The sequence below is a fragment of the Ranitomeya variabilis genome, chromosome 3 (assembly GCF_051348905.1).
Source record: "Ranitomeya variabilis isolate aRanVar5 chromosome 3, aRanVar5.hap1, whole genome shotgun sequence".
Classification (NCBI taxonomy): domain Eukaryota; kingdom Metazoa; phylum Chordata; class Amphibia; order Anura; family Dendrobatidae; genus Ranitomeya; species Ranitomeya variabilis.
Genome location: NC_135234.1, coordinates 395083641 through 395099671, shown reverse-complemented (window position 1 = coordinate 395099671; position 16031 = coordinate 395083641). Strand labels below are relative to the sequence as shown.

General features: G+C 42.7%; 1 protein-coding gene across 2 annotated transcripts in view; it reads left to right on the top strand.

The window, feature by feature from the left end:
• The window catches only part of MYOM3 (myomesin 3), a 224977-nt gene that overhangs the window by 184964 nt on the left and 23982 nt on the right, over nt 1-16031 (top strand). For both annotated transcript variants that reach the window (XM_077296109.1, XM_077296108.1), the window contains exons 26-32: nt 4567-4626; nt 6167-6234; nt 7002-7112; nt 7418-7505; nt 9348-9386; nt 12067-12172; nt 15070-15233. In XM_077296109.1, the coding sequence (XP_077152224.1) occupies nt 4567-4626; nt 6167-6234; nt 7002-7112; nt 7418-7505; nt 9348-9386; nt 12067-12172; nt 15070-15233 (636 nt within the window). The remainder of the gene's footprint in view (nt 1-4566; nt 4627-6166; nt 6235-7001; nt 7113-7417; nt 7506-9347; nt 9387-12066; nt 12173-15069; nt 15234-16031) is intronic.

Here is a 16031-nt window from a genome sequence, read left to right as displayed (position 1 = left end):
TCTCCCATGCGCCCAAACAGTGGTTTATCCCCACATATGGGGTATCAGCGTACTCAGGACGAATTGTACAGCAACTTTTGGGGTCCAATTTCTTCTCTTACCCTTGGGAAAATAAAAAATTGGGGGCGAAAAATAATTTTTGTGAAAAAATGTGAATTTTTATTTTTACGGTTCTGCATTATAAACTTCTGTGAAGCACTTGGTGGGTCAAAGTGCTCACCACACCTCTAGATAAGTTCCTTAGGGGGTCTACTTTCCAAAATGGTGTCACTTGTGGGGGGTTTCAATGTTTAGGCACATCAGGGGCTCCCCAAACGCAACATGGCGTCCCATCTCAATTCCAGTCAATTTTGCATTGAAAAGTCAAATGGCGCTCCTTCGCTTCCGAGCTCGGTCATGCGCACAAACAGTGGTTTACCCCCACATATGGGGTATCGGCGTACTCAGGACAAATTGTACAACAACTTTTGGGGTCCATTTTCTCCTGTTACCCTTGGTAAAATAAAACAAATTGGAGCTGAAGTAAATTTTTTGTGAAAAAAAGTTAAATGTTCATTTTTATTTAAACATTCCAAAAATTCCTGTGAAGCACCAGAAGGGTTAATAAACTTCTTGAATATGGTTTTGAGCACCTTGAGGGGTGCAGTTTTTAGAATGGTGTCACACTTGGGTATTTTCTATCATATAGACCCCTCAAAATGACTTCAAATGAGATGTGGTCCCTAAAAAAAAATGGTGTTGTAAAAATGAGAAATTGCTGGTCAACTTTTAACCCTTATAACTCCCTAACAAAAAAAAAATGTTGGTTCCAAAATTGTGCTGATGTAAAGTAGACATGTGGGAAATGTTACTTATTAAGTATTTTGTGTGACATATCTCTGTGATTTAAGGGCATAAAAATTCAAAGTTGGAAAATTGCAAAATTTTCAAAATTTTCGCCAAATTTCCATTTTTTTTGCAAATAAATGCAGGTAATATCAAAGAAATTTTACCACTGTCATGAAGTACAATATGTCACGAGAAAACAATGTCAGAATCGCCAAGATCCGTTGAAGCGTTCCAGAGTTATAACCTCATAAAGGGACAGTGGTCAGAATTGTAAAAATTGGCCCGGTCATTAACGTGCAAACCACCCTTGGGGGTGAAGGGGTTAATGTCACCTTGCTAATGTAAGGTGACATTAAGCCAAGTTAATAATGGAGAGATGTCAATAAGACACCTATCCATTATTAATCCAATAGTAGGGAAAGGGTTAAAAATATACACACATTATGAATAAAGTATTTTAATTAAATAAACACATGGGTTTTACTATCTTTATTGTACGCTCAATCCAAGTGATGACTCTTGTCTTTTGAAAAAAAGGAAAATAAAAAGCAACAATATCCCATACCTGTCCGCCGTACAGTCATGTCCCACGATGTAAATCCATCTGAAGGGGTTAAATACAGTAACAGCCAGAAGCGGTGCTAATGCGACTGCTGCTGTAAAAGACTGGGGAATGAATGAAATTATGGTAATGTAGCTTCGGGGACTTGCGGTGCCGTCACCGAAGCTGCTCCCCCTGGTGGCATAAACTCATATGAACTGTAACGTGGGAATTTTTCTGAATATTTTCTGAGTTTATGCCACCAGGGGCGCAGCTTCTATGACGGCACAGTAAGTCAACGAAGCTGCATTCCATTCATTCCCCAGTTTTTACAGCCAGGGGCGGCTGCATTAGCAGGCTCCTGGTTGTAAATGTATTTAACCCCTTGAGATGGATTTACATCATGGGACATGACTGTACGGTGGACAGGTATGGGATATTGTTGTTTTTTTATTTTTCCTTTTTTTTCAGAAGATGAGGGTCGTCACTTGGATTGAGCGTACAATAAAGATAATAAAACCCCATGTGTTTATTTCATTAAAATACACACACACATTATGAATAAAGTATTTTTAACCCTTTATTACAATTGGATTAATAATGGATAGGTGTCTTATTGACATCTCTCCATTATTAACCAGGCTTAATGTCACCTTACATTAGCAAGGTGACATTAACCCCTTATTACCCCATATCCCACCGCTACACGGTAGTGGGAAGAGAGTGTCTAAGTGCCAGAATAGGCGCATCTTACAGATGCGCCTTTTCTGGGGTGGCTGGGGGCAGATGTTTTTAGCCAGGGGGGGGGCAATAACCATGGTCCCTCTCTAGGCTAATAATATCTGCCCTCAGTCAGTGGCTTTTCCACTCTGGCGGAGAAAATTGCATGGGAGCCCACGCCAGTTTTTTCCGTGATTTAACCCTTTATTTTAACACCTAGAGCTCCCAAATTTTGCACACACAAAAATACTAACATTATTAGTGAGGGATATGTAAAAATATAAGGGATATGAAATGGTTTACTGTATCTAAACCATGTCTCATATCCTGTCGGGTTTGATAAGGAGATAGCAAAAGCCGGCAATTGAATTACCGGCTTTTATGCTATATAGCTCTGTATGAAATATAAATATGTGTATATATGCAGTACAGACCAAAAGTTTGGACACACCTTCTCATTTAAAGATTTTTCTGTATTTTCATGACTATGAAAATTGTACATTCACAATGAAGGCATCAAAACTACGAATTAACGCATGTGGAATTATATACTTAACAAAAAAGTGTGAAACAACTGAAATTATGTCTTATATTCTAGGTTCTTCAAAGTAGCCACCCTTTGCTTTGATGACTGCTTTGCACACTCTTGGCATTCTCTTGATGAGCTCTTATGCAGGCCTTGTGACTCCAACGCAAGAAACTATAATCAAACACTGTATAGTCTGGTTTTGCAGTCATATTTCTTTATATCCATTTCTTACCATTTATTACTATACATTTGGTAGGTTAGCAAGAAGAAAGGGACGGATTGTGGGTATATAACTAAAGGATGAGACTACAACAAAGTTATCACCTTCCCACAGGATAGAGATCACTTATACATCTATGGAGTCTGGCCATTGAGACCTTCACGGATTGGTGGAATGGGGCACTTTTATCCCTGTTAGAATAGAACATCGGTGCGCATGCCTGACCACCACTCCATTCACTGTGGCAGGGGTGGGCAATTAATTTTCCAAAGGGACCACATGGGGGACCATGACTGTTGTAGAGGCTGAAGCAATAGCCTGTAATTAATTCTTCTCAATATCAATATAAAGATATTAATTATAATTATTATTTTATATTAATATTTATTGTATCACTTAATATTGAGCAGAATTATGTATGCTGACACCCCCATATACCATTTGAACCCACACACAGCCCCCTTATATGCAGTATGAGTCCACACACAGCACCCCTAATACAGTATGGGTCCACACCCAGCCCCCTTATACACACCATGTGCCCCCAGAGAGCATCCCCTATGTACAGTATGAGCCCACAAACAGCTCCCTCTTTATATAGTAGAAACCAACACAGTCCCTTATATACAGTAGGAACACAGATCCCTATATAAAGCATTAGCCCCTACACAGCCCCCTATAGGCAGTGTGATCCCAAACTCAGTCCACTATATACAGTATGAGCCCCCACAACACCCCTATACAGTTTGATCCCCCACAGCCCTTTATGTACAGTATAAGCCCCCCTATATGCAGTATGAACTTCCACACAGCCCCTATAAACAATATGAACCAACCCCCATATACAGTATGGGCCCACACACAGCCCCTATATACAGTATGAGCCCCCCACAAAGCCTCCTACATAAAGTATGAGCCCTCATATAGCCTCCCTATATAGAGTATCCACTCCCACAGAGCCCTCTATATACAGTATGAGTCCCCACATAGCTCTCCTATATACAGGCCACATCCACACACATTCACACAATAAGAAAAACACATACTCACCTCGCTCCTTTTCCCCCGGTGCTCTGCCCTGGGTCTTTGATGTGTGTACTGACCCTCCGCACAGCAGACATGATGTAGCGATGTAATCGCATCTGCGATATGTCGCACACGCTATATGGAGGATGGAATAGCCAGCGGCTCATTGGTCTAGTGTTACCCCTCAACTTCCCAGTTGCACATCAAGAGCCCTCTTCCCCAAGCATCAACCATAATTAGCCCCCTACCCTGGTATAAGTCACTGCTGCCCTAGCTACTACGATTACCTCCTAACAGCGGCCATGCTGCAAGACAGTCTGATCAGAATGTTAAACTAAGAACCTCACTTTCAGTTATATATACTTTTGACTAGTTGCATTAGATCAATGTATTATTTTTGGAGGTGCCATCCATTCTTTTTTTCAGCATAAACATCATACTTAGACATTCATCACTTTTCAAGTTTATTGTGTGACATAAATATTTTAAAAATAGAAGCATCGAACAGTAGCGGCTAAAGAACTTGCCATAGTTACACTTTACTGACTGCTGCAAACTGTTTGCAATCAAGTATGGCAGCTATGAGAGGCTGCATGTTCCGTACAATTTGTAGCTTACTATAGACAGTTTCATGCATAGTTTAAGCACAATGATATTTGCTATAAATATTTTGCATTTATTTAAATGTACTTTTATTTACAGACTTTGATAAGATTCTTGAAGTGTCTAAGCAGAAACGCAAACAATGGAAAAAGAAGAAAGGTGAAAAAAAAGTTAAAGTTGCAACAATGCGATTCGTTCACAAATGCAATGTAATAGCTAGGCAGCGTAAACTTAGTCCAGGCATTCGGAAGATGCACCGAATCTATCACAGTGCCACAAGCTGTACAATAGATTTGGTGGATCATGCTAAAAGCTAGACTCTTTTTACTTTAGAACATTCATGTGCATCAAAAAACTGGCGCTCACTATTGAAAGGAACCTGACATCAGAAAATTGCCTATTAACCCCTTTCCGACATGTGGTGTACTAGTACGCACATGTCAGACTCCCCCTGTTTGGTGCAGGCTCTGGCACTATACAGCTGACATGTGCCTGCAACAGCCGCGGGTGGAATTCCGATCCACCCGTGGCTGTTAACTAGGTAAATGCCACTGTCAATCTCTGACAGCAGCTTTTAACTCGTACTTACAGGAAGCGCGTTACTAATCCTGCCCATCAGTGACCCCGTCACATAATCGCGGGTCACCGATGGGTCGGCATGACAACCAGAGGTCTGCAGCAGACTCATGTGCAGCGAGTTTGGTAAGACGGATTTGTATACACTCGGTTCGCTGCACATGGCAGAGGTGTTCTGAGTTTGGAACATGTAAGTGTCTGTACTGGATTTCAAAGATGTTGATACTGACATCACCTGACGTGAATGGTCAGTCAAAGGGAAAAGATGTCTCTTCACACCATGACTCGATGACACGGCCAGGATACCATACCGTCCCGATGACTCGGGGTAATGGTTCAACTCTCATTTAGGAAAGTTGTTACTTGATAACATAGCACAATCGCTACACACATAGTTCAGCTAAGAACATCATTGTAATGATCACATAATTTCCTGCAGGAATCTGGGATTAGTTTAATAGGCAATTCTCTGATTTCAAGTTCCCTTTAACAAATTGTGGCACAATGTTTGATAAATCTCTTACACTTCTCTCTACAAATGTCGCTGCACTTTTATGCCCCTTTGTTCTTGACTGAGTATGCAATTTTTTGTGCAACATTTTAAAACAGTAAATTACACAAAAGGTGCAAAATAGATTATAAATGCCCACCAAAGTATGGAAAAGATAGGAACAACAACTCTAAGGCTCTGTTCACATCACATTCTTGCTATACATCAGTGGATCCATCAAGGGCTTCTGTTTGCCTTTAATAAAGCAAACAGGGTCACTTTGTGCCCTGTCAGACCCCATCTTGGGAAGTGTCCACTTTTTTTGAGGAGGACAAAAAATGCAGCTGGCAATGCTTTATTTTCCTACCTCAAAAGTTGGACATGTTGCCTCCCCCCCCCCCCCCCAAAAAAAAAAAAAAGTAAAAAGACAGAGCACAAAGTGACTGATTCAGTAAACTCAATGGCTGCGCGGGCAGTTTTGCCTGAATTCTGTTTTTTAGGGCTTCAGATGGAAGTTCTGAGGAAGGCACTGACATGTGGCAAAAAAGTGCTGTGAGCATAGCCTAATAAATGTGCTAAAATGATTTATTAGTAAACTATAAACAGTCACTCACAGCAGTTTCCTTATAACAGGACCGCATTTTGTGGAGCAGTTGGAGTGGAAGGTTACAGAAGAGTGTCATGTTATAATAACGTGTAAGGTAAGTTCTGTGATATCCTTATTATGTGGATTAAGGTTAAGAGCCAGGAGCTTTCATGGATTCTTGAAAATATCTAACTCTTAGAAGCACATATATTTGGAGGTAAATTTATCACTTACATCCTTGAGAATGAACCATCTAACAACAGACCCTAGTAATTCACTGTCATTGGGGTCAGATAGTTTTTATGAACTAATACCATGATGATAGCGACCCAGCGATATGGTAAAATAAATCTTGTTATATAGTACACCATCAGCAAGTATTCAATGGTGGATAGATTTTGCATCAATTTCTGACAATTTTCAATCACAATGGTGGTGACGTTTAGGGACCATCCACAGAGATGTACTCGGTTAGTTGTTTTCCATAGCGAATAGTGATGTAAGAACTGTACCAAGCCAATCGCGCATCTTCACTATTATTACTTTAGATAGCAAAAAATAAAGTGTATCCAACAATGCCTGCTCTTATACAGATCTCACTAGTGAAGGAGATACTAGCAGGAGAAAATAGCTGCTTTTATCTGTCACCGTTCCTCATCTGTCGAGATCCCTCAGCGTGCCCCTGCCTGGGCTCAGTTTTGTGACTCTGTAATCCATATCAATGACATAGGTCTTAAAATACACCTAATACCATAGTCTGATATTAACCTGGTATTTTCCTAAACATGTGACATAACATATGCTACATTTGATGTACAGTTTATACTTCTACATATGCATTATAGTAAAACAGACTTCTGTTAGATTTGCCTTTTTGTTTAGGTGACAAATACTGAGAAAGATACAACTCTTAAATGGTACTTTGAGAAGAAGCCACTTCCAAATGGTCAATATGATGGACAAAATGGATCAGGAACATTAGCTTTCACAAAGGTAAACCCGCTAAATTTGCATCTTTGGCCATATTTATTTTCCTATAGAATTTCAAAATTCATCCTAGAGGGATGTTTTAAAACATATTACAGTTCTCCTTGTTACTCCTGTGTGACCCCACATTGTCAGTGCTGATTGTGGGACACATTTGTAAGAAGTCTACTCTAACTCACCAAAACCTAACAGTGTAGTGGCTATAAGCATTTCCAGGCTCACTCAGAATATACGTAACAAGAAACCAAAAGCTACATATTGTAATGAAATGGCATCTTTGTTATTAAAATGCTATAGTTTTCTCTCAACAGTTCACAAATGAAGAGAAAGGACACTACAAAGCTGTGGTGAAGGATAGCAGGGGAGAAGATATCAGTGACTTGGACCTTACTAAGGAAGGTAAGAACATCACAACAAAGTAATTAATAATACGGTTTTATACATAAGCTTGGTGAATGCCCCACAGGAACTGTCCAGCAGGACAATATTCTATTATGTAAAAAATGTTCTATAAAATCTATGGCCAAATGTCCCTGATGTCCCTAGACCAGGGGTGGACAATTAATTTTTCGAAGGAGTAACATGAAAGACTATAACTGTTCTGGAGGGCCGTACCAACCATCCGAACTTAATTCTGCTTATTAATATTATTTCTTGTCATTTGCATTCTCATCTGTAGCAGCAAATAAACGCCATATAATTCGCTGTTTTTATGAAGTTTATATAAAGCAGTAAATCATTCAGCTCCTGTTATGCAGTCCTTGTATCTTGATCAACAGATCCCAATACAATATGATGCCCCCACAGTCTACACATACTGTATGATGTCCCCACATAGTATGATGTATTCGAAGAAGGAACTATTCAGCTCCGTGTTCCATCATTGATTTCACCGGTATCTAATTTCCAAGTATAAAGATATCAGTGAAAGTGAGACGCCAGGTGAATAGTAACTGCATGGCACGGGACACCACTGCATAAAGTCGGTTGGCTGTCCCGGTCCACAGACCACACCAAAACAGAGAGGGGCTTTTCTTAGCATTTTTTATTCACAGAACATATTGCCAACGTTTTCAAATAGTACTGTGGTTATACCAATTAAATTGATTCACTAGACACTCCTTCTGTACCTATAAAAGCCCTTCCCAGTGCAGGGCTTATCGCCAGGGTCAGGCAGGGATTAGGTATCCTGCTCGGCGATAGGTGCAGAACCTATAACGGGACGATAAGGCAGACAAGTGACATTAGATCTGTCTAGGGTCTCCACTCCCCCCTTCCCTAGTGTTTGGTTCCCTTCCCCTTATCCCTTTGTGTTGTACTTAGCCTTTCCTACACTGTGCATGACAGTAGAGACCTTTCTGGATAACCAGAAGTTTTGATGAAATATAGAAACGATATTTCAGATATCTTGGATTAGAATCATAGACTCATAGAATGTTAAAGTTGGAAGGGACCTCCAGGGTCATTGTGTCCAACTCCCTGCTCAATGCAGGATTCACTAAACCATCCCAGACATATGTCTATCCAGCCTCTGTTTGAAGACTTCCATTGAAGGAAGGTTACGTTATCTGGGAGAGCCTTGAACAGCAAAGTTTAATATTGATGTTTGAGTTGCATAGCATATTAAAGCCCCTTTAAACATTAGCAGATTTGGGCAAAAGTGACCAAGTATCTAATGTGTGTATGAGGACCTCATGACTAGGATTGGACTGTTTGTAATTAAAAGTCCAATTTTGTTGCTCATGAGATAAGAGACTGAGATAGCTGCTTTCAGATTCCTCTGTTTAAGTCCATGAGAACAAAAGCATTGGCCCTTGCTTGAGTCTTCTCTCTTCCGTCATAGCATTTGACTGCCAGCCGGCGCCCGATGCAGGCAAGTTCGGCTGATTTCAGTGTAATGCATATGTGAGCCTTTAAGACAAGGACTGATGTATGTGTTGATGATCTATTTGCGGAGACATTGTGGCACTACACAAATAAAAACAGCAAAAACATGGAAGTATCAAAAAGTGGCTGGCTAGGTGCCTAGTAAGAGACAGACTCTTTTTGATCATGATAGGTAAAGATGTCACTTTTTTTCTCACTGACGGGAACAAGGAAATAGTGTGAACAATTGTGTTTGAACGTTTACTTTTATTCTATATAGAAGTCAATTTAATATGATCAAATATACTGATAGATGTAAAGAAGTGTATGCATTTTACATAAAATTCATGTTTATATAGTTATGTATTGTTTCAGGATTTCAAGATGTAATAAAGGAAATTTCGAGAATAAGTGGTAAGTATTCTCAAACTGGCAAATGCAAACTATTAAATTACAAAAAGGTTACACCTTTGAGATATATGATAGATTTGCAGTGACATTTTACTGCATACTGGAAAGTGTATACACAACAGGTACGCATGTCATTAAAAAGGTCAGCCGTACTAATCCCCTATATTTATAGCTTGCATGAAAATAGACTGTAATGATATTTGAGACCAGAGATGCATCATGTGGACTACAGAAATAGATGAAACACAGCTTCCACCAACACCAACAAGAATCAATTCTACGTGTATTTATTGGGGTTAGCTCACAAAATAACATTTATCACCTATTCAAAGGGTCACTGATCCATTACTGTTGGTCTTAAATCATTAGAACAGGGTCCAACCAAGTGAGATGGATTGAATGGAGCCGCGGTCACTCCTGGACTTGGAAGCTCCATAGAATATCTATGGTAATGATAGGGACACTCCACTATTTGTTAGTCCCATAGGCATTGCATAGAGCAGCCATATGCATGTGTGGCCGTTAATCCATTGAAACCCCTTCTCAGTGTGGTTGTGTACTGAGGCAGGGTCGAGAGCTCAGGACCCCACGTTCTACTGGTTGTAGAAGTCTCAACTGTGATGCCCCCAGTGATCATATATTTACCACTGTTGTGTGAGAAGGTGATAAATATTCTTGGGTTTTTTTGTGGCGGAGCCTCTTTAAAGGGAATTTGTCACGTGAAAAAACGCTGTTAATCTGCAGATTAATAGCGTTCTGAACCTACGGTACTTGGTGCCTGCACTTAGAGCCCCTGCTGCCAGGAAGAAATTAATTTTATTCCCCCTGAAGCCTACGCCGTTCAGTCACGGGGACGACACCAGCACAGGTTCAGTCAATGCTCTGTGGATAGAGATTGGTTGCTGTCATCGGTCCCTCGACACTGACAGCAGCTCAGCATTAGGTCTGAATGTCAGTCTTGCCCAGCCACCCTTCTCTATACACATGGCTATGACTGAACCTGTGCCAGCACAACCTGTGACTAAAACCTGAATGCTGCCGGGAGGAATAAAGTAAATTTCCTCTCGGCAGTGGCGGGGCTCTAACTGTGGGCACCAGGCAGGTTCAGAATGCTATTAACCTGCAGATTAACCAATTATTTGCAGATTGTTGTTTTTTTTATGTGACAGGCTCCCTCTAACCCCTTCATGACCTTTAACGTATATATTTACATCAAAGGCGGGTCCCTGACTTTGATGTGGGCTCCGTTGCTGAGCCCACATATTTTCCCGCACTTGTTGGCTGATTTAATCAGCTATCAAGTGTTTCTAACAGCCACAGGTGGAGCGGTGGTCCACCCGCTGTTGTTAACCAGTGATTGACAGCGGGATTTAACACATGCCAGCTGGAAGGGCATCACAAACACCACCCATCAGAGCCCTGTCACATGATCGCGGGGCACCGATGGGTTGTGATGACAATCGGGCATCTGGAGAAAGGACGATTCTCCTATGAAAGCTGACCACGAGTTCATTAGAAATTGTAATTACTGCTATGTGTTGCACAGGCGATCGGACTGTTGCAGCTCCAAGTCTCCTAAAGGGTAGATAGTAAAAAGTAAAATCCTGAAAAGTGAAAACGCTATGGAAAATGGCGACATAAGCAAAAAAAAAAATGTTCTTACAAATTTCAGATTTTTTTACTACGTAAATGAAATAAAGACTTAAATGTTTGGTATCTGCATACTCATATCATATTGCCAGGTTAGTTTTACTATATAGTGAACATTGAAAATAAAAAAAAAACATAAAACAATGGCGAAATTGCACTTTTTCTGCAATTTCACCGCACTTGAATTTTTTTCTACTTTCTAGTACACTATATGGTAAATTCAATGGTGCCATTTAAAAGTAAAATTCATCCCCCTGAAAGCAAGCCCTCACATGGCCATATTGACAGAAAAATAAAAAAGTTCTGGCTCTTAAAAGAGAAGGAAAAAAAGAAAGCGCAAAAAAGGAAAATCGCACAGTCATGCAGAGGTTAAGATCTTTGGTTCGGACACTGATCTCCCTGAGACTCTGCCTCCAGAGCCTATTTAAATGAAAGGGGAAGTTACCAGTGTGAGACATGTAATGACTGACAGTCTGCTCTCCCTATCTCACTGCAAAACTATGTGTGATTTGTATAAGGTCAAGTTCACACATCGTGGATTTGTGGTGTGGATTCCATACTGTAAATCTGCAACAATTTACAGTATAATACAAGTAAATTGGGTTTTCGAGATCCCAATTACACGCCACAGAAAATAATTTATATGAGAATTAAAGCATTGCAAGAATTTCCAATCTGTAGTATGTACATTATTATGCAAATTTTCATTGAGGTTTTCACCATGTTCAGTGCATAGTAAATGGAGCAGGGAGAAATTTACAACCAGTGTGAACTCAGTTGCGGATATTTTTTGTATTGTGTGAACATTGCCTTAGGGTTTTAAATTCATTTTTTAAAGTAATAAGATACGTTAATTTTGGACATTGATATTTACATAAGTAATGCTACAGAAATTAGAATTATGCTCATCTTTGACAGTGTGATCTAATAAGAATTCAAGTTTGCCTTTATTACAACCATTTATTAAAAGCTATATACATTTACTGTAAATGCATGCTGTATAAACTGATTATTCTGTCTGTTGTTCTGTAAGCACTTTCTGCCTCTCCTCTAAAATGCCAAGGCACGGCTGAAGGGATTAAAATCTACAGTGATATGAAACAGTTCACGGATGTCATGAATCCAGTGTGGCACCACAAGTATGTCCTATTTCCATTTCTGTAGTAGATGACTTACTCACTGACTTAGCATATACCAATAATATTATGTTACCTCCTAGATGGGGAGTATGGACATGGGGGTTTATGTGGAGCGCCCCCACTGCCGCAGGGCCGAGGGGTACCCGGTACCGGGCCTCTCTGTCTCAGTTCTGGGGTTGTCACGGTGGCTAGACCCGGCCCGTGACCCTGCTGAGGGGCGTCCAATGAAGGTGGAGAGTGATGCTGTGGTGGTGTGCGGTGCCGGTCGCAGTAAATAACAAGGACACCAGGTTACAGTCTCTTTACCTCTTTACTGAAGGCTTCAGGATCCTCAGTCCGAAATACGGTTAACCGGGCTGCGTGAGTCCAGCCGGTCCGATGGCACCTCCAGAGTTCCCTTTGCAGGTGGAAATCTGTGCCTACCTTCTAGCGCTTGTGTGTTGTAGTCCTTCCCTGCTGTGATTACGGGATAGTCCTCACAACTGTTGTGTCTGTTTCTGAAGTTCCCTCACAACTCGATTATGATGTTCTGTTTCGTCCCCCCAGATGATATGGCTAGGACGCACCCGTATGACGGGTAGGCTCGGAGGTCTTCCGGGACCCTAGAGTCGCCCCTCTCCAGATGTTGCCCCCTGTGTCTGCTTAGGTGATTTTGGGTGAGACAGCCCGCCTATAACTGACTGTCCTGCCGTAGGTTTGAAGTAAGGCCTGGAGCTCAATACTTCCTTGGCGTTCCGGCCACCGGCTACGCGCCTCAGTAGGATGTTGCCTCGTCTTACAGCACGACTCCTACTGGTGTTTCTCCTTGTTGCGTTGATCTCGTTTCTCACTCAACACAATAAACCTCGCTTCTTGTCCTTTCTTGGGGTACCGCCGCGATGAAGTGCAGGCGCGGTCCCGTAACGTACTTTCTGTTCGCTAGGCCTCTGTCAGGATCCCACCCCTGACAGGGACCCCCCTGAATCTTCCCCTGCAACACCCTCTGTCACAGGATGTTGCCTGGTTCCGACCCAGTCAGCTTCTCCCTAACTTCCTATCTAGCCCCCAGTTTTACCAGATTGTGAGGAGTGGCCTAATACATAGCACCCTTAGCTCCCCCTGGAGGCCAAACTGTGAAGTGTATTGGTGTCTGTGATACCTGGTCAGGTGAACTCCTTCAGTGCCATCAGACGTACCATAGCCCCCCTTAGCGGCGGAGCATCAGTACTGCAACGACCAGGACTCTGGGGCGCTGCATATGTATATATCCGGTTGCGGAAAGGAGTCTTCACGTTGCAACTGGTAACGAAGACGTCAGTCGGTAGTCCCGGTTCCTGTATGGAGCCCCAACCCCACTTTGGGTGAAAGGCCAGCACAGTTCCCCGCTTTATCACGTCTTTCCTGCCATGCGCAGGCTTTGGGTGTATCATTTTTGGCGCGTCAGTTTGTTCTGTCTCTTTTCGGTTTTTCCAATGTAGGATCAAGCATTGTTTATATTTTTCCCAAGTGAGCACGGCAAGGGTGAGGCCCTCCTCCCGAGCTCCATCTGGCCCGATCCAGGGGGTGTCCCACTGGAGGATCACCCCTTCTGAGTTCACGTCTATGGGTTCTCCCATCTTGGTCGGTAGTGGAGGCACCAGTCTCCCCATCGTGTCGGGGGTGAGGATCACCCGCTCCACCGAGAGGAAACAGTTATTGTTGGGGTGAGGAGCGGTCGCGGGAGCGGGATCGGTCAGGAGAGCAGGATCGGTCGCGGGAGCGGGATCGGTCAGGAGAGCAGGATCGGTCAGGGGAGCAGAATCAGCCGGGGGAGTAGGGGCGCCTTCCATACCTGCGGCAAGTGGCAATACACAGTCTTTGCAATAAGTCACAGTCCAAGTATAATAAATCACACAAGGCACACATGACCTGATTCTTCAGGCTTAAGTAGATCCTGTTCGTGACGCCAAGTTGGAGCGCCCCCACTGCCGCAGAGCCGAGGGGTACCCGGTACCGGGCCTCTCTGTCTCAGTTCTGGGGTTGTCACGGTGGCTAGACCCGGCCCGTGACCCTGCTGAGGGGCGTCCAATGAAGGTGGAGAGTGATGCTGTGGTGGTTTCTGCATTCTGTAATGCTGTAGATAAGCCCCCGATGTATCCTGAAAGATGAGAAAAAGAGGTTAGATAATACTCACCTGGGGGGGCGGTCCCGCTGTGGTCCGGTCCGATGGGCGTCGCGGTCCGGTCCAGCGCCTCCCATCTTCTTACGATGACGTCTTCTTTTTGAATTCACGCCATGGCTCCGGCGCAGGCGTACTTTGTCTGCCCTGTTGAGGGCAGAGCAAAGTACTGCAGTGCGCAGGCTCCGGGAAAGGTCAGAGAGGCCCAGCGTCTGCGCACTGCAGTACTTTGCTCTGTCCTCAACAGGGCAGACAATGTATGCCTGCACCGGAGCTGCAGCGTGAAGACAAGAAGAGGACGTCATCCTATGAAAATAGGAGGCCCCAGACCGGACCGCAACGCCCATCGGATCGGACCGCCCCTCCAGGTGAGTATAATCTAACTTCTTTTTCTCATCTTTCAGGTTACATCGGGGGCTTATCTACAGCATTACAGAATGCTGTAGATAAGCCCCTGATGCTGGTGGGCTTAGCTCATCTTCGATTTTGGGGGTGACAGGTTCCCTTTAAATAAAATTATTTTTAACATAGACCAAATAAAAATGTTAGAGACTGGATATTTGGCTCCAATGATACCCAGGCTATCCGCCACTGCTTTATATAGCTTGTCTATGTAAGCAGACTACAAGGATGCCATTCACAGTCACAGACTGACTAGCTGTACATGCATGTTTAGGTTTCTATATTCACTATGTAATCTATGGTGACATAATTGCCATTTAAATACCCGTATAAATGAAACAGTCATTTCTATCCACAGAACAGAGAAAATGGCCAGTACGGAAAAGGATAAATCTGGCAGCACAGACAACCAAGTATGGCTTCAAATAAATAATCCTATGGACTCCGACCGTGGTCTATATACTCTTGAACTGTTTGATGGTAAAGACATCCATAAAAGGACCCTTGATGTCAGTGGTAAAGGTAATAAATATCAAGTCATCTTTCTGACAACCTGTATACAAAAGACATAAGAAGACATCTTCAGGGGCTGTTGCAAGACCAATCTTCAGGAGCACACTACTTCCCTGCCTCCAGGCTTCCAGCTTTCTGGGTAATGGTGCACTCCTGTAGATTGATAGTTTGGACCAGTGGCATAGCTGCGCCCTTAACCCAAACTGTGAGTTCTCCAATGCTTCAAGTAGAGACAGCTTTGCTTCTGCACCATGGGTTAAGCGCAAGGGGACAAAAACTGGCCAGAGACTTAAAATCAGACACCTTCACACAACACTGGCGACCTCTAATGCAGTGGTCCCCAACCTTTCTGACCCCGAGAGCCAAATTCAGCTCTGCTAGAGGGTCGTGAGCCACATCCATCTCCTGTCCCACCTCACAGTAGTGGCAACCAAAGCCACCATTACGTGTATAATGATAACCAAAGTTTTTCTACACAATCAAGATCCAGGGGTTCACACCAAACCCCCATTCAGCATTCTCCCATCACACACTCCCAACACAGTAACATCCAGATTCAAGCACCTCCTGTGACCGGTAGTATCAAACTGTCTCCAGCCTACCATACTTTAATGAAGAAAAAACTTAATGAGAGTGCTTCTTTAAGGCCGGCTTCACACCTAACGTATAAAAATATGGTCCGTTTTTTACGACTTAGATACGCAGAAAAGTTCCTGAGCAGTGATCTTTATTCAATGCGAGGATGCGATTTTTTTCTCCAAAAAGTATCCGTGTGTCATCCATATGGCATCCGTATGGAATCCGTAC